Source organism: Aulonocara stuartgranti, assembly GCF_965226115.1.
Source record: "Aulonocara stuartgranti genome assembly, chromosome: 7".
NCBI classification, from domain to species: Eukaryota; Metazoa; Chordata; class Actinopteri; order Cichliformes; family Cichlidae; genus Aulonocara; species Aulonocara stuartgranti.
This window is the reverse complement of record NC_138945.1, coordinates 27407122-27433526: the sequence shown is the minus strand read 5'-3', so window position 1 is coordinate 27433526 and position 26405 is coordinate 27407122. Positions and strand designations below refer to the sequence as shown.

Here is a 26405-nt window from a genome sequence, read left to right as displayed (position 1 = left end):
AGTGTTAATGAAGTTACTGTTACCGCGCCAAGCGCACCCCTCTTTAATTTTTTTGCAGCGGTCTGAGGCTGCAGTCATTTATTAAAGTCAATAAAATATATTGTAACATTCACACACTGATCTAACACTTCAAGTCTGCTTCAGTCTCATTAATTGCTGCATTCTGACCAATATTTTAATCTGACAACAGACCTGATACCAGGGAAAAGATGTTTTTTCATTGAGGAGCTTTCTCTGTGTATAAATGTGACTAAATTCCTGGCACACTGCAAACCTCATCTCTGTAAAGAAACCCGGCTGCCTATAAAAAAAGAAGCAACCTTCTATGCATTTCGTAATGGGATTCTCCTCTTCTCTCTGACGCTCGGCTCAGTCCAGTTAAGTTAGGCTCTGTTTTATCAAAATGCTAGTTTTACTGAAGACAAGAAGCATGTAGGATTCATCTTTAAACATGCAGGGTGGAGGAGTCAGTGAAGAGTTACAGGACATGGCCAAAGCTTTCACAGTGCACGGACAGCTCTGAGCCATCAACTCGCACCAATTATATGCTCTTTCTGATAAACTCTACCCTTCTCATTCTAAATAAATGAATTTTCCTATTGGCAGATATCTCAGCTACACTGGGCACATAATACATGATTTTTTTCCAGGCATTACATTCAGGACAACTTGGAGTAAACAGTGGTGCAACCTTTGTAAATCATATTTGTGTGATTCATTTACATACTCTCCTCCCAGAATTTTGCACTCTGAAAAGGAAACTTATAGTAAGTAAGATTACCTGCATCCACGTCTATCAGTTGGAAAACTGCCCCTGCTTTAGTAAATACCTACAGAAGCTTTTTAATGCCAAAAGAGGATTTCACGATGGCACGAACGGTTAGTAAATCCAGTCCTAAATCTGATCTAATTCCCTGTTTAGCTCAAACGGTTCTGCTTCAGTACATGATGGGTTCTAAAATGTCCTAAGACAATGTTATCATCAAAAGACCACAAGAGCCAGTCTTTTTTTCAGCATGTTTATTAATGGCATCAAGCTCAAGTCCTGTTTAAACAACACTTAAAAATTACCAAGGTGTGTGTCTCACCCATGTAGCAGCTATCAACATTAGATTAATACACAGGTGAATGTAAACCCAAATAAAAACCCTATCCCACAAAGCAAAATTGGTATGGCTCACACAATGGCCCACACATGGCCCACATACCGCAAAGAGTGATGGCCCTTTGGTGGCCCAGATCTGGTTTGCCAGATGAGGCCCACACATGGGCCAGCACAAGGCCAGTTGCAGACACACTATGTGGTCCTGTGCTGGCCCAGAACAGTTTCAGCTCTGGCCCCAGATGTCAGCCTAATGTGTACCTTAATCAAGCCATGTAATAACAACATGTGCCGGAAGATAATAGTGCAAAAGTAACATGACAAAACTCTATTCAGACAGTGAATGGACTGATTCTTTTATACCGCTCCTCTACTGTCTGGGATTACTGAAAGTGCTCTATCCAACTATTTGGGTCTTCTAACTAAAATAGGAAAATAGGAACATAAACAGTGCCATCATTGCCAGACCTGGCCCACATCTGGTTGACATACACCCTGCCATGACACCAGTCAGTCAGAAGTGCCAGGTTGATGCCAGATCCGGGCCAGACCTGCTTGCTATGTGGGATGTTTGTATAACAACTGCATTAAATCTTTAGGAAGCTCACTAACAGTTTAGCCACTATACCTGAAATGTCTCAGCAAACACTTTCATTAAGTGTCATTCAGACATTTGTGTTGTCACACCACTATGTCAACGTCTACAGACAGACTTTTAAAGTATTTTTTTAAGACACACATGTTTATTTTTCAAGGTACACACAGAATAACTCAAAATTATGAGTTACCGTGGGTGCACTCTCTACAACTCCAACCTCTGCTTTCTTGTAAGTGGCAGGCAACCGGAGCTGTGGCTTTTCAGCATGTGTGTGTGTCTCTCAGGTCCGAGTGCACTACCGAATAAGAAGGGAAGTGGATTAGAACGTTCACAGCAGGCGTGCAAATTGCTCCACCTGGCACTAGTCCCTGAATCACTGTGCCCCACCTTTCCCTCTCCAGCTGGCTAAAACTACACCCCACCACATGTCTTGGGATGAACTGTATTCAGCTGAATGATGATCAATTAATTTTTATCTCAAGTGCAATCCTTAAGTCAAGAATGTCTTCTCTTCCACTTGATGAACAAATATTTCCTTTTTTAAACTGCTTATGCTGGGCTTACACTGTGCAATTTTTGACCCATTTTGAGCCGATTTTTGAGTCATGCGACCGTTTTGGCGATCGGCCCGATTTTGGCCTTCATCGTGCGTCGTGCATCGTGTAGTATACGTGGGGTAACGAGAAGCGATTAACACCTCACGACCAGCTCCCGATCATCAATTGCTTGGTCGTGAGGGTGTCACCGCAGTTTCTCACACTGCGCACGCGCAAACACAAATGTCAGTGAAAAAGACGGCGCAGCACGGCAGTGCAGCGTGTGATCTGGACACAAGCGATGGAGGCACAACTTGTAGAACTTTGGAAAGCTCATCCGAGCCTTTTCCATGTGGCCTCACAAAATTATCGCGACCACAACAACTGTGAAAATAGTTGGATTTACAATGCTGCTCAATCACAGCTGCCTGATCAATGTTTTTCATTAGCAATTTAGCAAAGTTGATGGTGGTGGTGTGTCTGTGTGAGTGAAAGACAGAGAGGGAGAGCGAGCGACAGAATTTCTGTTATAACCTTCATTTTATGGACGCACAGTGTGAGCACTCAGGTCGCATCAGAGCATCGAGCCGTATAGTGTGAGACCCTGCATCGTGTCCTATGAACTTCTAACCCCTGCGAGTCAATCGTACAGTTTGAGCAGGAGCTGAATCGCGCGACTGAAAAAATCGCACAGTGTCTGCCCAGCATTATTCAACTCGGGGGCTCAGAGGTGCTTAAGCCTGGGAGACTCTTGTAATGTGATTTCAGCCACTCTTAAAGTGAAGCATTTAAATTAACTACTGGTGGTAATTAACTAGTTAGTACTCTACACTATTGTACATTCAGAGTTCCTGAATAACATTTTATTAAGAGACAAAAGCTATTGTTTACACTGGCTAAAATTAGGCCTTGCCTGAGGATAATTGAAGTGTATTAAAATCCTTGCGTCTCAGTAATTGTATTACTTCAAATGTATGAATACTTCATTGAACTATTTACAAGTAATAATGCTGCCTGCATTTTCTGCAGCTGTGGGGCAGGTTTAATATTAATCAGGACGGTATAGGTGATGCCGAGATTTATAATTATGTGATGTTGTCCTGAAGAAGGAGAGGGAGGTCAAGATGATAGCCAGTAAACAGGAGGTCAGAATGAGGTCAGAATGAGGCAGGTAATGAGTGATTTAAAAAGACGGTATTTAAGGTTGCATGTCATCATACCAAAAATACAGAAAAAATATTACTACTACTTGCCCATGTACCCCTACTGATACTGTCTTGTAATATTGTAAAGCTTTTAATGATGTTTTCGCTGCTGCCTGTAAAGACAGCATTATAGCATTATTTTCTTAACCTTGTGGGTTAGCAAATAATCATGAGGGCCAAAGACGCTGGAAATCTGCCATCACTTTGATGAAAGTGATGATCGCTGGACAAGCAACACCATAGTTGGAAAGGCACTGACCTGTGACTGTATTTAAAGGATTGTAAAATGGAATAAAGTTCCTGCTGAGCTGCATAGACTTTGTGTTGTCACTGTGTGACAAAGCACCGGCAATGCATTTTTCTAAATAACAGATCAATGGAGTAGTGGCAGTAGTCACAAAAAGACACTAAAACAACACGTGTTCATTTATTGCCATAAACAATAGACAATAGAAAATTCTGACTGTATTATATAAATGCAGAGCTGCAAGTCAACCCCAAAGGCTCAACGGTATATTTTAGCCAGCTTGTTTTAAGGTGTAAGCATTATTGTTAAGAGAGCAGGGAAAATAAATAGCTTCAATTTTTCACTGACAACCTTGTTCAATTACTGAGGCACCTTAAGAGGTCTAGTTGCCTATAAAAGCGTGAAGAGCTCGTCTTGTCTGATGAGTCTGGGGTGCACAAGATGACCTCCTTGGCAACCTGACCAGAAAAGTGACTGAAGATTTCAGAGGGTGTAAACTATAGGAGACACAGGAGCCTCTCCTGAGACTCTGAAGAGACTTGTGATTGCCATTAAGACGCACTTCCAAAATCTACCAGATGTAAGAGGCGATTTTCAGCCGTTACCATGGGTTCCACACATTAACTTTCAGTTCTGAGGATGACAAATAGGAAAGCCCAGGAGAGACAATTCAAACCAAACTGTTTTAAGGTTAGACTGATTTCACAGGATATTTTGCAAACATTTGCCAAGAAACTAGACCATGCAAATCTCGTCAGCTGTCTTCTTACTTGGAAAAGACTTCAACAGAAAATATCAATCCAAATGCCTATAATGCCATAATATCTTTTCCTTTTATATTAATGGCGGAGATATGAGTCACCCCAGCCTTGACTTTCAAGCTTTCAGACCAAATCCAACCTTATTGTATTATTTTAATATAGTGAAAGGAAAGGTAAGGACTAACAATGCAAAAATGCTCATTTGTTTTTCCATTCTTATTTTTTCAATGAATAGTCTAAGAAAAACAGATGATGCATTTAGACAATTGGGCTACGCCTTTAATGTCGGTCTTCACTGTATAGATTTGTATTGGAAATAACTGCATTTCAACTACTCACTGAGCATTGTTGCAAATAGGGCTGCCACGATTAGTCGACTAGTCACGGTTACGTCGACTATCAAAATCGTCGACGACTAATTTAATAGTCGACGCATCGTTTGAAGCTTTGTAAGATCCCAAAAGACGCAGGAATAAGTAGTAGGATTTAAGAGTGCAATAACGGACTGAAACAGAAGATGGCAGCACTGCATGTACAAGGATGCCAGCTGCCGTTAAACCCCGAAGAAGAAGAAACCGTGTCCCAGAATTCGTAGCGCGGCCCTGCTCAGTTGTCAACAATGGCGGCAGCTAGTTAGTTTTAATAGTACTCTTATTATTCTTTCTGGGTCACAAAATAAACGTTTAACATATTTTCAGGTGAGAATGTAGCTGTGTAAACCTCAAATATCTGCTCAGTTTATCAAGACACCACATATTTTCAAAAGCGCTCCGAAGTTTTTGGAGACGTCTGTTACCCACTAGCTCGATAGCTAGCCGGGGTTCAAGGCTCACTAGAGCCGGTGAGAACACCGGACTCCCGGCAAATCGTTTTCAAACCCACCGCCGTCTTTCGCTACTCAGGTTAAATATATATAAGTCACTTAGATAACTTAAAAATTATATTGTTTGGCTTTTTTCAGTATTTTATTTGTTCCTCAGTAAATTGGTTTGGCTGAGATTAAAGTTATAGTCTTTACACGACTGAATAAACATCAAGTAGACAATTGATTATCAGAAGTGTGAGACACTCGAGAATATACTCCGGTGTCCTGTTATATTTTAGATAGCAAGGAGCAGACGGCTGAGTTTATTAAACTCCACCGAAACAATTTGCAAATTTAATTTAAATTCAATAAACTATCATCTTGTTTTTATTTTTAGTTAGCACATACCTGAAACACTTAAAGCTGTAAGCTAATGATAGTTATATAAGAGCAGATGCATGCTGGTGCAATAAACTGTACGTTTTACGTCGAATTGATGCATGATCTGACTAGTCGACTATCAAAATAATTATACAAAAATGTATAAATAAATGATTTAGGTGTAATTATGTTTAGTGTTAAAAATATATCTTCAAAGTCCACTTTTAAACAAATCTGTCAAACAAACCACAGTCGAGCTTTTCAGAGAACTCTACAAGAAATGCAAAAAGAAAATCTGAGCACCTATTCAAAATTTCTGAGAAACAAAAAACAGTCTTTAAAAAAAAAACCCAAAAACAAATAAAAAACCAACAATATGTTATTTTGATGGTTGCTAATGGTGTTGCTCACTTTTGCATCAGGTGGTGCCCACATTTTTACTTTACTGATTATGGTGTTTTGAAGAAGATGGCACATCTTGTTTTTCCTCTTCTAATACTGACATTTAAAAAGCTTTTGAAATCCCAAATTTTCATAAGTCCACAAGGTAAAACATTAGGACGTGATCTTTACATGGCATTTCCTTTGGTTAAACATTTGCTCTATGTGCACTGTAGAGAAACTGCTTAAGGGACCTCGAAGTCACTATCAATGGACCTACTGTCGGTCAGCATGAGAGGTAACTTTCTTATTCTCAGCCACAGAACAATGAAATCTTAAAAAAAAGGTATTTTCGAGCTCATGGAGGGCTGGATATAAATGTCAGCTGCTCCTCAGATAGAGAAAATGCCACTGGCAAAGTCAAGAAGTTTAAACCTTATCAAAGACAGCTTCTGATAAAGCCTTATGAACACATAAAGGGGAGAAATAGGCTGAATGTGTCCAAAACCACTAAGCAGCACACCACTTAAGTAACACTAAGTTACTGGAGAAAGGTATTTCAGTTGTTATAAACGAGTGTTATGCTATTACAACACCCAAACGCTCAAAAAGCTACATAAATGCATCATCACCCCATAATTTATTTGTTTATTGCTCAAAACAATCACCTAATTTACAAATGCCTATTTTTTTACAGCCACAAAGAAAAAAAGTTTGCCATCTTCCATTCACTGCTGGCTACTAGATATAAAGCTAAGCTCCATAGCAATATAATCCCCTGGTTAGAGAAATGACATGGATGATATGTCAACAAAATCCAAACACACAGGAACACTAATCACTCCAAGTGCCCATCACATGCACTCCGACACTGCAGGAGAAGCAGGGCACAGCAGAAAGCCCTCTCCTAGCTGGAGGTTAATTGGATCACATAAAAGCAAAGCACACCTCATCTTTCATCACTAGGCAACACATTTACGCAGCAATCGATAGGTGGAATCATATTTTCCCCTTTCAGAAAAATGAGGGAAAATGAAGTATTGTGACCCGACTGAGATGGATAGGGCATGGCTTCATACCCTACAGATAGCAGCGATAAGTCTGTGCCCTGTGTTTGTTCGCGACTTGAGTTGTTTTTGCTTCTGACAAATCATATAGACTTTTTAGTTCCAAAATGGCCTTTGGTTATTTATGTCGATAAAATCTGAGTCTGAAAAAAACTGTCTTTCTCAACTCACCTTTCAAACACACAACATACACATGAGATCGAACGTCAACAGATTTAAAGATATTTACTTTTAGAAAGACAGACAGGTAAACTAACAGCAATTCTAAACAAGTCTCCATCATAAAGGAATAAATATTCTTTCAAATATTAAAAATACATATTTAGATTTTCTCTCAAGGCATATTCGCACAGACTAGAAGCCAGTTAGCAACCACCTCGCAACTAGAGAATATGAGTATTACCCAACTGGCTGAGAATGGTTGCTGGAGGTTGCTGGCAGCTTCTGTGAAATCATTTGCTAAGACCCATTCCCAAAACTGATGAGTAACCTCATGATAACCAACGGTTGTTAGGCAAAAATTGTATATGGTCACAAAGAGCTATGAGGTCCTGGCCCAGAATCGTCCTTGCGATTGCTTTGGTTGTAGCCTTCTGTAGTTTGCATGGAAGACACTAACTTGTCCTCAAACACTCATCAACTACTCACTGAGAAGTTGTGAAACTGTTTGGAGAGCGATACAAACTGTAAATGAAAATAATTAACCTTCAAACTAAAGTTTGCGCCATTTGATACTTGTTGGTTTCAGACTTTGTGGTCTTTGTTTCTACTTTGATTTGCATTTTTGTAAAGTTTCCCTGTCACTCTGTGGTAAGTTATCAAGCAACTTTGCAGACAAGTCACTGTCATCCATGCAATCTACAGGCAACTCTGACAACACGCTAACAACCAAAGTAATCACAAGGAGGTTTCTGTGACCAGTTCTCCTAGGATCTAGCACTGGCCAGCCTATTAGGGCACAATTACAGCTGCGATTCACAGCAATAACAATGAGAAAGCAACACAAAATGACTGGAATAGCTGTTATGACACATGAACACCAGCATGAACAGTCCCATGAGTCTTTGGGTTAGTGACCCCTCCCCTTGAGCCGTTACAATACATTCTTCCATAGCAACTGGAGGTTGCTCACTGGTTGCCCAAATACAAAAATGTAATTCCATATAACATGCTCAAAGCAGTCGTGGAAATGAGGCTGCCATATCTTCAACCACGAATGTGTTGCAACACAACCTGCCTCAATTAGATCCTAAAGGTGACTGCTACAGAGAATGGCATTTAAAACCCATCCTCCTTCTCTGCTTGCGTGAGAATAATGTATTTGAGCATCACAGGAATCCTAACAAAATGGAAACAAAAAAGCTAAAGTTCCTGTTTGAGCATTAGTTATGCCTGACTGGGGAGAAATTTCACTAGCTTCCAAACATCTCTCTGTCTGCTTAAAAAACTTTTTTTTTCAGTCATTTTACAAGGCATCACATCTCCCTGGTGGAAGCACTGAGAAACAGCAATCAACATCCCTTTGCCAGTTGTGCCGAAATAAAAAAAAAAGAAAAACCTCAAAGCTCTCTGCCTTGAAGACACATTTGGGACATAAATGGGCTTTTTATGACACTTCAATTCTGTCCATTTTCTTTTTGGCCAAGGGTTGTGCATTGTACAGTGTCAGAAAGAGAGGAGGAGAATGGCGGCACTGGGAGTCACAGAGGAGCCGCCGGTTGTTTAGATGAGATGAGCGAGAGACGAGAGCTCTTGAAGGAACGGGAAATGTGCTGAGCAGAGCAGAGCAGCAGTTAGCCTTCTTACGAGGGCACCCACAGGGGTAATCGAAGGCTTCAACTCTAACTATGTGTGCTCTGCTGTTGTCATTTAGGCTCACAGATTGCCTCGGTGCACTTATGAATGTGACCAGCTCTCTCCCTATCTGAAGTAACCACACTTTGAAAGTGAGTCAAATAAAAGCAGTGACAGTGACAGATGATGCGGCATTGTGCCTGGATGGAGGGGGTCCCATGTCATAAATAACAACGAATCTCAGTACTCAGGTATTCATATTCAAGTGAATCCATTTGAGGTATACTGCATATTATACACCGGGGTGCTTTTTTGCAAATATATACAATCAGATGCAGTTAAGTGGGTAAGAATAATGCATTGAGTTGGCAAAAACGAGCAGGGTGAGTAATGTTCTGGCATTTCCAGCAGGGTTATACTGTAAGAAAGTCAATGGGCCTTGGACATCAGGCACTGCAGCGGCTCCCTGATCTCAAATAATGTAAACCACAATATTAATTATGGTTAGGACAGGGGATGGGCACAAGTTCAACATTTACTTTACTTACACTAGGAGGTGTATATATATATATATATAACACCCAGCACGCCCCTGCGGGCGGTTTATCCTTCAAGCTCGGGTCCTCTACCAGAGGCCTGGGAGCTTGAGGGTCCTGCGCAGTATCTTAGCTGTTCCCAGGACTGCGCTCTTCTGGACAGAGATTTCCGATGTTGTTCCCGGGATCTGCTGGAGCCACTCGCCTAGCTTGGGAGTCACCGCACCTAGTGCTCCGATTACCACGGGGACCACCGTTACCTTCACCCTCCACATCCTCTCGAGCTCTTCTCTGAGCCCTTGGTATTTCTCCAGCTTCTCGTGTTCCTTCTTCCTGATATTGCTGTCATTCGGAACCGCTACATCGATCACTACGGCCGCCTTCTTCTGTTTGTCTACCACCACTATGTCCGGTTGGTTAGCCACCACCATTTTGTCCGTCTGTATCTGGAAGTCCCACAGGATCTTAGCTCGGTCATTCTCCACCACCCTTGGGGGCATCTCCCATTTTGACCTCGGGACTTCCAGGTTATACTCAGCACAGATGTTCCTGTACACTATGCCGGCCACTTGGTTATGGCGTTCCATGTATGCCTTGCCTGCTAGCATCTTGCACCCTGCTGTTATGTGCTGGATTGTCTCTGGGGCATCTTTACACAGCCTGCACCTGGGGTCTTGCCTGGTGTGATAGACCCCAGCCTCTATGGATCTTGTGCTCAGAGCTTGTTCTTGTGCTGCCATGATTAGTGCCTCTGTGCTGTCTTTCAGTCCAGCTTTGTCCAGCCACTGGTAGGATTTCTGGATATCAGCCACCTCCTCTATCTGCCGGTGGTACATACCGTGCAGGGGCCTGTCCTTCCATGATGGTTCCTCGTCTCCCTCCTCTTTCTTGGGTTTCTGCTGCCTGAGGTATTCACTGAGCACTCGGTCAGTTGGGGCCATATATATATATATATATATATATATATATATATATATATATACACACAATTTTAACAGCTTTACATTACAGAATAAACCGAAAAAAAAATCTTACTGTGTTTTATTTAACCTTTGGTAGTGTCTATATTGGTACCTAACATTCTGTTTATTTTAGCCTTTTGTGTACAGCACTTTGTGACTGGCTGTCTATGAAAAGCGCTTAATAAACAAACTTCATTTACATATCAGTTAAATGAAGATCAGTTGCAATACATTGTTAAATATGCTTCATGTGCTATGACTTATGATACATTTAAAGGAATAACTGGGGCAGAGATTATCATAAGAACATCCAGGTGACTATTATGAACTAAAGACTGGGATGGGATAGGTGTTTATTGATGTCAGCAATTAAAGTCAAACCACAGCTTCAGTAGTCTTTTGTACTGTGAAACTATTATTAGGCAATAGAAAAAGATAAAATCACTGCAACTCTTATTGTAATGTCTTAAGTACAGAAATAAAGTTATACTTTGTCATCGGTCAGTCATAGTACAGAATAGAGCACGGGTGATATGACCAAAAATATTATACATTTGAAAATTTGCGATAACGATATAACTGACGATATAATTGATGCTAGACAAAATACTTTACAACTCCCCGACTTTATTAGTGCAAAAAAACAAACATCAATGTATTTTCACTTAAACAAGCAGCTGTTTTTTATGTGCATTAACGTTATATAAAAATTTTACAGTGCAAATGCAAATTCCTTGCTGACAGTTTAACCAAGAGGCATTTCCAGTGGAAATTGGCCGACATATCCTCAGCACAACCATGTATAATATCCAAAAACTTAAAAAGAGGTTATACAGACACACAGTACAGTAATATTATGTTGAAGCACAGTACGTATCACTCCATGAGGCTCCTGCCTACGGTAGCCGTATTGCTCCGACAATCCATCAAGCGGTGCTAAAACATCTGACAGATTTTCGAGCGCCGTGTACCACATAAAATCACTTCGAGGTCAGTAAACACAACCAGAATTCATACATAAGGCACACAGGTTTATGAGGGGCACTGTCGATTTTCAGAAAAATCAAAGGATTGATTTTAAGTGTGCCGCATTTTTCAAAAAACACGGTAATAACGACAGCTCGCTAGCATGCTCTACCAAAAATAGTGCTTTGTTGTGTATCTGATGGACGAAAGCTAAACCAGTTCCACACCACTGAAGTTGCAGCATTTTTACAAACCAGTTCTGGTTCATCCGTTTCATTAATCTCACTAATCTCAACACTGCACAAGGTCATTGGTCCCTTGGTTTGATGAGCGAATGACGTGAGAAAACTTTGCAAGATCAATGTCCAGAAAGCACTTTTTTCACTGAAGAGTGCTATTCTGAGAGTAAAGATAAAGCATTGGTGCTTAAATTTAAGAAAACAAAGATGTCTCCTGAACACGGAACAGCTGTCTGTTCCAAGAAATACTCTGACAAGTTTTATTTATACTTTAGAAAGGTAGACTAGTGGAGGATGGCAGTCTGTTATTTTGTCTTCTTCAATACAAGTGTCACTGTTTTCATGTTCTCGCTCAAGCAGAAAGACAACTGCACTTGGCCTTCCATGATACCGGGTTACAGAAATTCAGGTGAAAAGAGCTGAGATATACAACTGTTCTGCTTGAGTGTTTGTGATTAAGTATAAGAAATGTGGGCCGTCAAGTGACTCTAAAAAACTGAATTTCAGGCAAAGATAAAAACAACAATAGAAAAAAAAGCAACATATTTCGTAATATAACTACTGCAGAAGCAATTTTACAGCTCAAGGATCTTTCCTTTTGTAGGGGGGATTTAAACATGACTTGGACAGTTATTAGGAGGTGTTTGCAACAATATCAGATGTGCTCTTTGTGTAACAGTTGGTGTGAAGATTTGTGTAGCTCAAAGTGGAATATCCTACAATTAGACTGTGTACAAAGATGTACAAAGTTCAGTTATATTCAATTCTATTTCATTGCATTTATGTAGCAATAATAAAGATATACATAATGCAAATACACTGTGATATTTTAAACAATAGTATAGAAAGATCTATTCAGGGTTCAGGGAGTCTGATGACTTTCTCAATCGGTTGGGGTGAAGAGAGATAAGACAGATATGGTTATAAGGACGATCTGATTTCCTCGTGTCAGCATTGTTCCCAGTCGCAAAGGAATGACGTCACAAGAAGGTGATTGGTCACTTGCAATGTTGAACCTGGAACAACATTAATTATGATGATGTGGGAACAATGCTGACACGAGGAAATCAGATCGTCCATGGTTATAATGCCTGTGTGTATTTGTGTGTGTGGCAGCATGCATGTGCTGCTTTTTGCTGTTTTTGTGTGTCAGAGTTCATGTTTATATCCCTGTTTATGTGCGCCAGTGAGTGAGTGAGTGCGACTGTCTGACCATGAACGCACTTGGATTACCTTACTGCAGGGGTCGGCTACGTTTCTGATGATGAGTGCCATCTAAAATTTCCTCAGAATTCAATGTGCCATATGACCGCATAGCAATAAATTTAATAACGCTCTATATTAACAGTTACACACTATATAGAACAACTTTATAGAATTATATTTGTTCGTAGATGTTGGCAACTATCAGCGAATAGTTATCAGCTATTTTGAAACAAAAAAAGACACTTTTTATCCATAAGAAGAACAGCAAATGAACTGTACAACGGAAAATGCAAATGCTATTTATAGTCTCCTCACAACAATGATAAGAAAAATAAACTGGGCCAATATGGCATGTTTGTTAATACAGGGATACACAAGTTAATGTGATCTCTGGTCTCCCACTCAGAGACACAGGTCTCCGAGTGTCCAGCATTCAGGCGGCTACCTGAGGACACTCTTCATGTGAGAGAAAATCTGCTCACACAGACATGTAGAGCCAAATACTGTCAATTAGGCCTCTGCAATGTTCTGAAGACATTGCAGAGACATCACGATATCATGACCAGCAGCTTTACAGCTGTGGCTCCAGCAAACATCAGCTGATACTAGAAATTAATATTAAATAAATTCTAACAACAGCTGATCAAGCTTAAACGTGCTGCTGTTGTTTAGCGCGACATCTGCTGGTTTCCTCTTTCTGGCGCAAAGTGGGCGATAAACAAACAAGAGAGAAAAGCCGATCAGCTGATCATTGATCAGTTTCATGATTGAAGTAGCAACAGGAGAGGGAGGGGAGCGAATGAGAGAAGAAGAGGCAGCTGTGCAGAATAACTCCAGCTTTGTGTCTTTTTTCATCCTAGCTGAAGTACAGGACAAACTGTTCCTTTTCAGCTCAATACGAAAAGCATAATATTTTCTCTGGATACGAGATGATTCCATTTTTTTACGGGACGGTTGGCAACTCTACTAACAAACCTTACGAATAAAATAAAGTTCACTATTCACTAGTAACATCATAGCACCCACCCAGCTGTATAGAAACTCCGTCATGCTAGCTAGTACGCAGTACGAGTTATTCTAACTGACTGTAAAAAGTCAGCACAACGAAAATAAACTCCACCTAAACTTGGTTTATATCTGAGCCAGACAAACTGCAGGTCATAACTTCTTACCTGAAGTTCAGTTCACCTGACACTCGGACCGGCGGCCGTCTCGGGTCTCTCCTCCCCCTGCCTTCCCTTTCCCTAATCCACCTGCTGGCCTCTGTGGCAGCTCCGCCATAGCCACCACCAAACAACTGAGTTATTTTTACACATCAGCAATCATCTGGTCAATCCACCACCTTTCGTTGTTTATACCGTTACAAAAAAAAAATAAAAAATCATCGGCCCATAAAAACGAAAAATCACCATTGGCCCACCGGGCAGATGCCCGATGGCCAGTCCAGCTTTTGGTCGTGCCATCAGTTAACCCTTCACGTGCCAGCTGTGGCACGCGTGCCCAGGGTTGCCGACCCCTGCCTTACTGTCATATAGCCTCAGGCAAGCAGTGTCAACAGATACTTGGAATTAGAGCCAGTATGTACCCCACTGGTCAAACTCCAGATGATCAGAAGGTAAGCCTCTAAAGGCCTAACTATAATATCTGTCTAGCCCAGATGTATTTTTTTGAGAGTTAAGGAATGTGTGTAGTGCGGTGCCTCTGGCAGAGATACAGTGGACTGTGTTGATCAGTGGCACTGGATGAGAGTTGTGTGCCTCTGACAGCAGTGAGGTGGTAAACAGCGTGGAACAGAGGAGCCTGGTAGCCCATGGCCCCGAGGAAGTCCACTGCACGCTCCAGCAGGAGCCGAGGGAGAGAACAGACAGTCATTTCGCGGCTGCTCAGAAATTCTGAAATGAGATGAACTCAGAGGTCTCTCCCTGCAGCAAGAAATGCTCACGGCATGCATTTCTTTATCCATATCCTCCCCCAAAGTGCCACGGAGAATTTTGAGTCTTTGAGTGAGCTTAGTGGTTAAGGGAATAAGCAGAAAATGGAAATAAAGATGCCAAGAGAAAGGCTGTCTATCATTTTCACTCAATGCTCAGACCTAGTTTTATTTGTCAGCTCCATCCTTCTCTTGCCAGATTTTGTGACTAACAGAAGCTGTGAAAGGTTTAGTCAGATAATTACCTCACAACCGCCTTAGGTTTTTGCTGAGAAAAAGCTTTTTAGAAAGTTTCTTCATTTTTTTATAGCCAGTCGTAAACTAAAAATCTGCGCATCATAAAATGTCTTTACATCACTATGGTTCTCTTTAAAAAAAGCTGTCCCTCTTTGGTAGCACTCATGGATGAAATACAGAGGCCCAAGGTCACCCGCTCTATGGGCACACAGAATAAATGTAAAATAAATCAAAAGTAAGTGATTGAAAATCTGTTATTTCATCTTCTTCCAGATGGCAAAACTATGAGAAAGTTATATTTTATTTGCCCCCTGCAGTCATTTCACACGCACGAAAAGGAGAACTCTGTGGGTCCTCCATAATAACAGGTTGTGGGAAACTACAGGAGGCATATGTGGCGAGAGAATTTTCAGTTAGAAAAAGTGAAACACTCTTGACTTGAATTTGTTTTGAAAAAGTTGAAAAGTCTTATGGTATAGAGAGGACAACTATAACTTATCATGCTGCACTTTCAATTAAATCTATCCCCCTGCTGAGGATAAAGAGCATGTGCATGAATGAATGAGGGTCTTGTGCTCATCTTATGCTCACATTATCCATTCATCCATCCATTCGCATCCGTCCACCCATTCTTTTCTGCCTATCCAATTAATGGACGCAGGGTGGCTAGAGCCTATCCCAGCTTGCTCACAACACATGCATCTAAAATGTCTCATTACAAGCTTAAAAATATGAAGCTTCAATTCAGAAAAAGGATCAAAGTAACCTCTGACAGCCTTACTGTTTGCATGAGCATTATGTCTGTCCCAAGGACAGAGAGACTACACACAAAGTGTTTCTTCAAAGAATTTAGCCATAAATTTTGCTTTCATTTTTGCATTTTTAAACAATTTATTTATTTGTGTATTGCATTCTTGTGGTATACTTTTCAACAAGGACTTATACTGTACTATTTTTTGATCAGTTGAGGGCTACATTACAAAAGTTTATTAAGATATATATTTTTTCTTTCTAGGGCAGTATAGTGCCGCAGTGGCTAGCACAGTCCAAAGATATGACGTTAGTGGTAATAGCTGATTCTAAATTGGCCGCAGGTGTTAATGAGAGTGTGAATTGTCCTATGTTTTCTTTCTGTATTAGCCCTGCAACAGACTGGTGATCTGTCCAGCCTCTTGCCCCATGACAGCTAGGATAGGCTCCTGCAGCCCTGAATTGGATAAATGGAGGAAGATGGATGTATATATATATAACAAGATATCAGTTTCTGTGGCACCCCGATTGTCTCAGCTTGACCAACCTTATAAAAATTCGCTCCACTGTTGAGCAGGAGTGGGTGTTCCTCAACAGCTAGACATACATGGTTGGTTAAGGTTAGAGGTAGAACGCCCACTTGTGTTATGCAGCAACTCTTTACTCCATTACTCTTTGGACTTTGTTTGGACTGTGTGAGCTTTCAATATAGTTTTTGTTTTGGTTTACTTTTCTCAGTGTTTGTTATCACATTCTATAAATTGCATTACGTTAAACTTCTTTCCTTTCTCTATTTATTTAGTTGCATTCCATCCTGGCTAACTGCTACGCATGTTCTGCATTTGGGTCCTCATTTCTCCCCTCATCATTACAATGATGTTGGGTTTTATAGGGCACTTCGTTGTGTTTTTCTTTCTTTCTGTGACACCAGTTGAGCATTTACAAGTATTGACTGGTGAGTTGATGAGGTGATATTGTTTTATAGACAATATTTGAATCTTAAAGTGGTTATATGTTTGTGTCACTTGTAATAAAACTGACCTTTTTGCTATATGGGGTGAGAAACAAAACACAATAAAACACTGGTCTGAGATTATAAAGTAAGTGTCTTTCTTCTGTGACAAAGTAGGAAAAAGATTTAAAGCTTAATGCAGTAACACAAAGTTACATTATATACAGTAAAGTATATATATTGTACTGTATGGTAAAAAGACCCAGTAAAGGTCAGCACAACCATTATAGCAGAAAGCTATAATTTATGTGTGCAAATGTGTACATCTACCACAGATCTATTTTTAGCTTTGCTGTCATACGTTCACTTCATCTTTCTTCTTACATCATCATTCTTTCCATAGCCTTCTCAACTACACGCATGTCCTGACATATACAGTAACATGCAGCCGCACTGACATTTATGCCACAGCCTAGCACTTCCACACTGATTGGTGTCCTTGGAAATCACTCAGAATCGCTCTCATACTTTTTATCATCCAAATGCCATCTAGGTCAAAACCTGCCCTCTCTTTACTTCTTAATGTTAACATTAATCTGTTTATCATAAGGGATAATTGACTGGACACTTTTGTTGATACTGATAAAAAATGGTGCATTAAGAAGATGGGCACACAGCCATAATGGCCTGTGATTAGGCAAGGGCTATAATGACTACACTTATATACACTGCAAAAACCCACCTCCTTAATACTAGAAAAATACACTTATTTTTGGTGAAGATTTGCTTAAAACAAGTGAAATTATCTGCCCATGGGGTAAGTGTTTTTTTCTTAATAAGATTTCTTGAAATAAGAACAATATCTAGATTTAAATAAAGCTAAAAATAAGTATTTTACACTCATTCCAGGGAACAAATTAGAACAATTGAAACTTAAAATAAGCTTTAACCACTGATTGTAGGCCACAAATAAAGATAATAAAGCTAAAAATAAGTCTTTTACACTTATTCCAGGCAACCAATCATGGCTTGAAACCTAAAATAAGCTTTAACCACTTGTTCTAAGTAAAATGTTGAAGAAATTAAATCTGAAAATAGGCATAAAACACTTATTCTAACAAACAAATCAAGGCAAATAATCTAAAAACTAGTACATTAAATCATTTTAAAGATATTTCTTTTTAAATTTAGCTAAACACTACTTTAAGATTATATTGCTGATTAAGGACAAAACAAAACTGAAACAGAGTAAAAGTGTCCATCTTTATTTGTCCATTTTAACAATAACCTGCAGATAATAAAGATACAATTGAACAGTACAGGTCCAACATTATGAGTTTAAGTGGTTTCAACATTTCAACAGCCTTAGAGGTTTCGCCATTGCCCCATTAAAATTGACGAGTGACATAGGAAGACCACAAAGATTCTAATTTCTTCCGAATGACACCAAATACCACAAAACTTGTCTGGGTGAGTAAATGAACATTTTCCATTTTAGAAATAAGACCCAGATTGAAAAAAAAAACAAACAAAAACAAAACAGAAGTGCCCTCTCCTAATCTTATCTGAAATTTACACACTACTTTCCAATAAATGCATGCCATTCTGCCAGGGCTTTTCTGTAAGATGATGTAGTGTCATGCTCATGAATGGCATCCTGGAGAACTTCTGTCTGAATGACAGACAGCAGGGTTGCCACGCATTTGGGGTAAGTCAGATGGAGTGCATAAAAGTATGCCATCACATATATCATAGCCTCACCAATTTTTTCTTTGTCAAATGTTGTAACTGGTAAATTACCAACAGCAATGACACACTTGCAGCCATCGAACATCACTACTGGACATGACAAGCTTCGTTTCTGGAGGACAGCATCTGGATCTTCTGTAGGCTGCAAGACACAAAAGACATGACAGTCAACATCTTATGTTAATTGTATGTTTTTTTGCTGGGATTTGGTCATAACGTTGGAGATGTCATTATCCTGTTCTTTGTTGGTTACACACATTTTATAGTAGTTTTGACTTATGGTTTATCAAGCGACTCCTTATGTGACCACACTCGTGTACATTAAATACGTTATAAATTAATGAAAACAATAAATTATAGATTTAAGTCTTTCGGCTGAAACTGAAAAAGCATTTTTGAGTCATGTTTGACCGAAATATTTTGTTTGCCAAATTTTCTGTAGATCTTTATAAGCAAATTTTATAAAACTTACCTTCAGGACATGTAGAAATGCTTCAGAAGCATTCCCCATCTTTTTTGGTGGATGGGCAGGTGTGGGAAAGAGGAAGAGCCTTCATCAGTGCAAGGTAGGCTTCAGCTGGACAAAGCAGAAACAAACCTTCATAAACATAAATTTTAAAGGATGAGAACTTTGTATTCAAATGGTAAAACTTACTTTTGTCCATGGTCATTGGTGGATTCATTGCCTTCTTTGACACACCGTAGAACTCTACCCTGGAGCAGAATTCTTCCCATCTCAGTTTTACTTGACTGATGAACTTGTTGTTGTGGGGATCCAAAATTCTGCGAAGCTCACCCAACGCCTACAATAGGTTTAAAAAAATAAGTAGACAAATAAAATCAAAATAACTTTACTACCACACCAAATATATTTGAAATTAAAGTGATTATTTATTAACTCTTCCAAAAACTTACATGATGCAATTCTTTAAAGCATGGATATGCATCCAAGATGAGGCAAGCTCTGTTCTCCTCTTTCATGGTGTCTGAGTCAATGAAGGATCTTCTGGCTTCAAACTCGAGGTCTAATAGCTGGGACACATCTTCTTGGTTTGGTTTTGCCTTCTTACACATTTCTTGTAATGTTTTGTAATGTCTTGCTTGTATTTGCCGACTATCCTTGTCAGCTAAGATAGAGAGAAGTACAAGAGCATTTTGGTTTTTCATTGTTACTGAAGTAGACTTCCACAAAACATTAGCTACTACTGGCTGTGTGTTGATAACCATTTTACAAAATTACTAGTATGTACTCACATGAAGTGGAGGCATTGTCAGAATTTCTGACAGGTGATAACAGAGTAGATGCACCACTGGAAGAACTGCGATCAGCATCTTCATCATCAGCTTCTTCATCCCTTGGGTAGAGGTCAGTGAGCCTTCTCTTGGGCCGTCCCCTCTCCGGTGTTGGTCCTTGCCTTTTTACTGGTGTTTTCATATTTTGCAGCCTTTTCTCCTGGTGAAAATACATATATATCATGCCCCCTGAACAAAACAAAATGATTTATATATGAGACACAAATACAAGAACTTACGTGTTTTACGCTTGCATCATTATCCTGCAGCATAGGATAATATTCCACAACTTTTTTAGCCATTGCAGTGATTTCGGTCTTAGAGGGGTATTGCTCCATTTGGCCTTGGCTTGCTCTCAAAAGGGACACCATACTTGTGATTGTATTTCTCACCAATCTGCATCTCAGTTCTTTTGACATGACGCATGCCTGTTCCCTGCCGGAGCAGGCCAACTCCAGGTAACTCTTTCAGCATTGCTCCAACTCACTGTCGGTGTACAGAACATATTCCGGAGGACTGGGGAGCTGCAAGGTTTTCAGCTGGCTTACATTAGCATCAGCAGTTGGAGGGCCTGTTGCAACTACCCTGGGTGAAGAAGTTGTTTCAGGTTTCTGTGGTAGCGGATGGTCTTCCTGGTTTAGGGTGAGAAAATAAAAATGTCAAGTACTGCTAAAATAAAAGCATACTTTCTGGAGATTAGTTGAACTAAATATTTTTTACATAATACCTCAGGATGAATTATTGACCACACATGTTTTCTTCTGAGAAAGTGCTCAGGCCCAGAAAAAAGGTCCCTCAGATCATCACGGGTCAATGTTAAAAGCAAGCGCTCGTCAATGCTTGCAGCTAACAAAAAGACAAACACCAGTTAAACTGTGCAAGCACATAACTGCACAAACATAACTGTTTTTTAATATATATATATATATATATATATATATATATATATACACACACATATATACATATACATACACACACACACACACACACACACAAATATATTATCAAATATAACCTTTAAGGACAGATACTGTAACATCATCCAGCTTCTCCATTGCTCAGTCACCTGCAAGACAAATGTTTACAATTAGTGTTATGTTAAAAACATTTGAAAAGTTGAATCTTAATTGAGTCCCATGAGAATCAAATTGATTCACGTCAAAGAATCGTTTTGATTGTTCAACATTTTTACCCTTTTTAAAGCTATTATAGAAAAGAAATGTCCAGACAGCCCGGCTGAGGTCTGAAAGGGTTATACAATATTGCCCGGTGAACTTTTACTCACCCAGATTTGTGTCATTGAATTTCATCAATAAAATTATGCTGACTAGGGCTGCCAGATCATGCATCCATTGGACGTAAAATGTACAGCTTATTGCACCAGCAGTATCTGCTCTTACATAACGATCATTAGCTTATAGCTTTAAATGTTTAAGGTATGTGCTAACTAAAAATAAAGGCAAGATGATAGTTTATTACATTTTAAAGAAATTTGCAGATTGCTCATTGCTATCTAAAATATAAAAGGACACCGGAGTATATTCTCCAGCATCTCACACTTCTGATAATCAGCTGTCTGCTTGACGTTTATTCAGCTGTGTAAAAACTATAACTTTAATCTCAGCCAAACCGATTTACTCAGGAACAAATAAAATACTGAAAAAAGCCAAACAATAACATTTTTAAGTTATTTAAGTGACTTATATATCATGTTTCACCTGAGTAGTGAAAGACGGCGGTGGTTTTGAAAATGGTTCGCCCGGAGTCCGGTGTTCTCACGGCTCTAGTGAGCGTTAAACCCCGGCTAGCTATCGAGCTAGTGGGTAACAGACGTCTGCGAAAACGTCGGAGCGCTTTTGAAAATATGTGGTGTCTTGATAAACTGTCCAGATATTTGAAGTTTACACGGCTACATTCTCGCCTGAAAATATGTTAAACGTTTATTTTGTGACCTAGAAAGAGTAATAAGAGAAATTTTAAAACTAACTAGCTTCCGCCATTTTTGGAAACTGAGCTAGGCCGCGCTACGAATTCTGGGATACAGCTTCTTCTTCAGGGTTTAACGGCAGCTGGCATCCTTGTACATACAGTGCTGCCATCTTCTGTTTCAATTTTGAATCGATACACAGCGCTACTTGTTTTACCAACCAGCCTGATTCCTGAATAACACTGTTTTGAGCCCACTTTAATAAATCCAATTAATATCAAAATATTAATTTAAACCCACACCTTGTGAGGGAATTCAAGCAGCTAGTAAATCAGTCAAAGACAATTGGAAAACCCTGAATGTGGTTAATTAGCTCTCTTGCTAATTGAAAGAAATTCTCAGTGTGCCTATTAACTTAAGTTAATACAAACGGCTAATACTGCCCCTTATAAATAGCATAGCTAGGAATTCTCACAACATTACAGTAGATACTTCACTAAATAATGTTCTCTGAACCACATGCGAGGGCTGCTAAGCTAACGCTAGCATACGTTAGCATGCTACATTACTCCTTCCCGCGCTCAAATTAAATTTATTATTCTGTCCGCTTGACTTTAAAACAGTGATTAGACTACACACTACTTACATTCGAAAAATTAAAATTGCTTACCTCTCTTTCTTGACGAAGTTTTCTCTTACAGTTTTTCTTTCAATGCTCAGGTGCAGAAGATTCCTGTGACTCCAAATTCAAACGGAGTTGGGTAGCAACTAACATGGAACACGAAGGGGGTGCACATCTCAATTTTTGCTTCTATATACAATTTAGTGGTTTGTACGTTCATAAAACACAGTCAGTATGATAGGTAAATTTCTTCTTCATTGATTTAAAATAAACTCTTATAGGTGTTATTTCATTTTACCTTATTTGTGACCATTTTTTGTTTTTACAGCTCCAGTTTGTAATACCCCCCTCCCCCCATGAACTTGGTATTTCCCAAACTAGCGCGGCAACAGCTCCACACTGCAACATATTTTTTGCTTGACTTTAGTCTAATACAATGGCCTGTTGGAGGTGTGTGATTTGCTTCGTCTTTGTGGCGTTAACATTGAAGTCTCTCTTAAGTCACATTAATACTGCACACAGTCGCAGTCCAGATTTCCGTGTCATTTGTGGAGTCGATGGATGCGCCGAGGATTACCGTGTTTTCAACTCGTTTTACCACCATCTCAGACTCACACATCCACAATACATCTCCACTGGGAACCCGCCTACAGGATGGCTGACAGCTTCATCCGATGCAAATGTATTAGGAGGCGAAAATTTTGGTACAGCCATTTTTGCCGACTATACTGCCGAACCCAGACAAACTGTTAGCAATGGCAATGGCACTGAAGTAGAGCCACCACCACTAGACCCCCCAGTAACATCGGAGGTGTTGGAGGAGGAGCGACAGGAAAGTCAGAACGTGATGGAGCAAGACGCGGCTGAGCTTCAAACACCTCGTCAGAATCAGGTAATGTACTTTATGTGTTTCTGTGTGTACGCGCGCGAATTTTTAAATGTATGTGTGTTGTTTAACCTTAACCAAGCACAGTTACCCCAATTCAGAAATGTACTCAGTTCAAGTGAAAATTATAGTTTTAAAGTTATGTGTTTTCTAAGATAAACTACTTGATTAGAATATTTTAATAGGTATGAAGGCCAGTGCTGAATTTCAAATGCATGAATCCGCTGAAATTCAGGCTTGCACAACAATGTAGGCTTAGTTACCATACTTAAACATAATAAATAAACTTATTTACCAGTGTTGTGTACCTGCCTTGGTTGTTGTTAGATGCTCCATGAACCAAGCAGCTTTCAAATTTTTCTTTCAGTTAACTTCAGAGTAGATTCCATAAAGATTGGTTAAGTTTCATTAAATAACTCTTAAATTGTTCATAACATTTGCAGCTTCATTAGCTATCCATTGTAGTATGAATCTTTTAATAGCAAAAATGTACAACAGTTTGGAATATTTCTTTGTTTTGTTTTGCATCTGGTGGAATTTGAAACACATTCTGAGTGAGTCATTTTTCTTACACAATTGTTTTTCTTTTTGTCCTGTAGGGTAAAAGAGAAACTGTTGATCTTGCCAGATGTGCAGCTGCATTTGCTATTGGTGTGCGGGAGCAATGCCACCTATCACAGGTACTGCTTCATCTGATATTATGGGGGTGTCATTGTTAACTTGTTAATAAGTCTGGTTCAATGTAAGGCTGCAACTAATGATTTTTTTTTCATAATCTGTCCACTATCTTTGCAATTAATTGATTGTTTTTCATCGCTGGTTTTATTCAGCTATTACTTTCACCTATATAAGTTATTAAGAACAAATGTACATTACGAAGAAGTTAAGCACAAGAGTTGTGCAGTTCACTGCAATGTATGTAACTCTGGGCACACTCAACAGTTTAAAATAGGCTTAACAGTGTAAAATGTGTTCACTTTTAGGCATAAAAGACAAATGAAGTAGAATTACATAAAAAAAATAAATGAGGCAATCATTTGTTCACTTTTTCTGTTGTAACCTTTCATGCTCCTCCATCTTGCTCGGTGCAATGTGTTTGTGCCACGTGAGTCATGCATGTGGCATGTCATGCAAAACAATGCCAATTATTGGCTGATTTCTTCTTCTACTGCTCCACTGGTAAATTACAACATTCAGTGGCTCATTAATTTGAGCTAAAGAAATAGAGTTGCATTTTGCTTCTGTTATATTTTCTATTTACGCTTTCATGTCTCTGATGTGTTTTTTTTCCCCCCATCAGAGGAGTGTCAACAACATTGTCCTTGGTGTCCAACAGTATCAAACAGCTCTTCTGACGTCCTTGAGGGGAAAAATAAAGACCATCCTTGAAAGGCAACCTGACAGCAATGGACCTTTACAACAAGAAGTTCTTTCCCATATGTGCAGCTTCAAACCTACAGGACCGTGTAACACAGATGCATTTCAACCCTGTCACACCTGAGGAGATCATCATTTCCAATTATGCCTGTAGAGTTAAAAAGGGAGAATCGAGAGTTCTTGCAATCAAAAACAAGTCTTTCTACTACATTCCTTTGATTGAAAGTTTGAAACAGCTTTTATCCAATTCAAGACTATTTGACATGCTCAGTGCTGGACCTCAGAGTTGCCCCAACGCCAGTTTTTTGTATGACATTAATGATGGAATTATTTTCAAAACCCACCCACTGTTTTCAAAGAAGAACTCTGCTTTACAACTGATACTCTATTCTGATGAGATAGAAATGTGTAACCCCCTAGGGTCACGTGCGAGTGTAAATAAACTACTAATGTTTTATTACACCTTAGGCAACATAGACCCTAAGTTTAGATCAAAGTTGGCTTCCATCAGACTTCTCGCAATCGCAAAGTCTAGGGACATAGATGAGTGTGGGGTAGATATAATACTGCGGAGAATCAATGAGGACTTGAAGTTACTGTACGATGGTGTTATGATTAACACTGTCAATGGGGAATTTTATTTAAACGGAGCAGTTGTTGCTGTGTGTGGAGACACTCTTGCCCAGCATGAGCTTGCAGGATTTAAGGAAGGAGTTGGTTTTGCGTATAGCAAATGTCGTCATTGTGAGTGTACTTTTGATGAAATGCAAGAAAATTTCAATGAACATAGTTTCACCAGACGGACATTGGACGGACACATTAGGCAGTGCATTGAAATAGAAAGGGCAACTACCGAATTTTTGAAATCCTCGCTCAAAACGACTTTTGGCATAAATAGACAAAGCAAATTAGTTGATTTCCCAGGTTTTAATCTCATAGAGCAGATGCCACAGGATATTATGCATGATGGCGCCGGTGTACGTGGCTTGCCGTCCTCGGCTACATCTGCTTCGCTGCTTCTTACCCTCTCTACGCTCTTTATGGACCTTGGCATTGTATTTTTTTATCCTTTTAGTTGTATGCGCATCTAATGGCTGTGCACTGATTACATACGACAGGCAAACACTTTTAAATCTAAGACTCTCTCATTCCTCTCGGCCTGATCCTTGCTGGAACCTGAGTGACGCCACCGCGCCCCGACCGGACCCTCCGACCGGCTTCCTCCACCTACCTATTCCGAATCTACACAAGAAACGCTATAGGAAACGCGGTAGAAGGAGCGGCCGTCGCGTTCGCTTCAGGCTCTACTTTAAAGCCAGAGCCACAGGCTACCCACATGCCAGCCTGGATATTTTATCTTCTTTCCCTCCTTCCCAGGAGCGCTCTGATGCTAAGTTGCTCACCCACCGTTGGATCTGCTTGGCCGACCACGAAGTCTACCCTGCGATTCCTGTGGCATGTTCTCCTGCTCGGGTTTGGATAACATCGCTCCGACGCGGCGTTTGCCGAAGCAACCTAAGTGTCCTACGACGCACCACCCGTGGCGACTTAGCCCCTAGGATACGGATGGCATTGCTTAATGTCAGGTCGCTGGTCAATAAGACCTTTCTTTTAAATGACTTCATCTCCACTAATGGGATTGATGCCTTATTCCTGACTGAAACCTGGATTCGTCCTGGTGAGTTCATCCCTTTTACTGAACTTCTTCCGTCAGACTGTGTTGCTTTTAGCTCACCAAGGCTTACTGGTAGGGGTGGCGGCGTAGCCTCGGTTTTTAAGAATTCGTATGCAGTTCGGCAGCTACCCTCACCTACCTACTCTAGCTTTGAAGTCCAATTATTGGAGATGACTGCATCCACGACCACACTCTGCGTGGTGGTTTATCGACCGCCT

General features: G+C 40.0%; 3 protein-coding genes across 5 annotated transcripts in view; 1 reads left to right on the top strand and 2 right to left on the bottom strand.

Annotated features, from left to right (window-relative positions):
- Positions 1-26405, bottom strand: part of LOC309711874 (transmembrane protein 132C) — a 188275-nt gene that overhangs the window by 121159 nt on the left and 40711 nt on the right. The window lies entirely within an intron of this gene.
- On the bottom strand, positions 17910-22854 carry LOC309710347 (uncharacterized protein). Of its 2 annotated transcripts, none has more exons than XM_082539713.1 (9): positions 22298-22854; positions 20716-20766; positions 20425-20543; positions 19937-20329; positions 19659-19857; positions 19320-19531; positions 19060-19207; positions 18877-19002; positions 17910-18546 (listed from the first exon to the last, which is right to left on the bottom strand). In XM_082539713.1, the coding sequence occupies exons 4-8, from the start codon at positions 20114-20116 to the stop codon at positions 18899-18901; spliced, it is 843 nt and encodes a 280-aa protein (XP_082395839.1). In that variant the 5' UTR covers positions 20117-20329; positions 20425-20543; positions 20716-20766; positions 22298-22854; the 3' UTR covers positions 17910-18546; positions 18877-18898. The 2 variants fall into 2 exon arrangements, with proteins under 2 accessions (XP_082395839.1, XP_082395840.1); XM_082539714.1 differs by having other exon boundaries at positions 18877-18981.
- LOC309711512 (uncharacterized protein) lies at positions 22686-25469 on the top strand (the record flags this gene model as incomplete). Its single annotated transcript, XM_082541903.1, has 3 exons — positions 22686-23141; positions 23735-23815; positions 24436-25469. 3 exons carry the CDS (start codon positions 22686-22688, stop codon positions 24634-24636), a joined length of 738 nt encoding a protein of 245 aa, XP_082398029.1. The 3' UTR covers positions 24637-25469.

Coding starts and splice junctions, on each gene's coding strand:
- LOC309710347 (XM_082539713.1), bottom strand. CDS start 20,116: ATGTCAAAAGAACTGAGATGCAGATTGGTGAGAAATACAATCACAAGT. Junction 19,858..19,936: donor ATGATGCAAGCGTAAAACAC/GTAAGTTCTTGT, acceptor TATTTTCACCAG/GAGAAAAGGCTGCAAAATAT. Junction 19,003..19,059: donor ACCAATGACCATGGACAAAA/GTAAGTTTTACC, acceptor ATGTTTATGAAG/GTTTGTTTCTGCTTTGTCCA.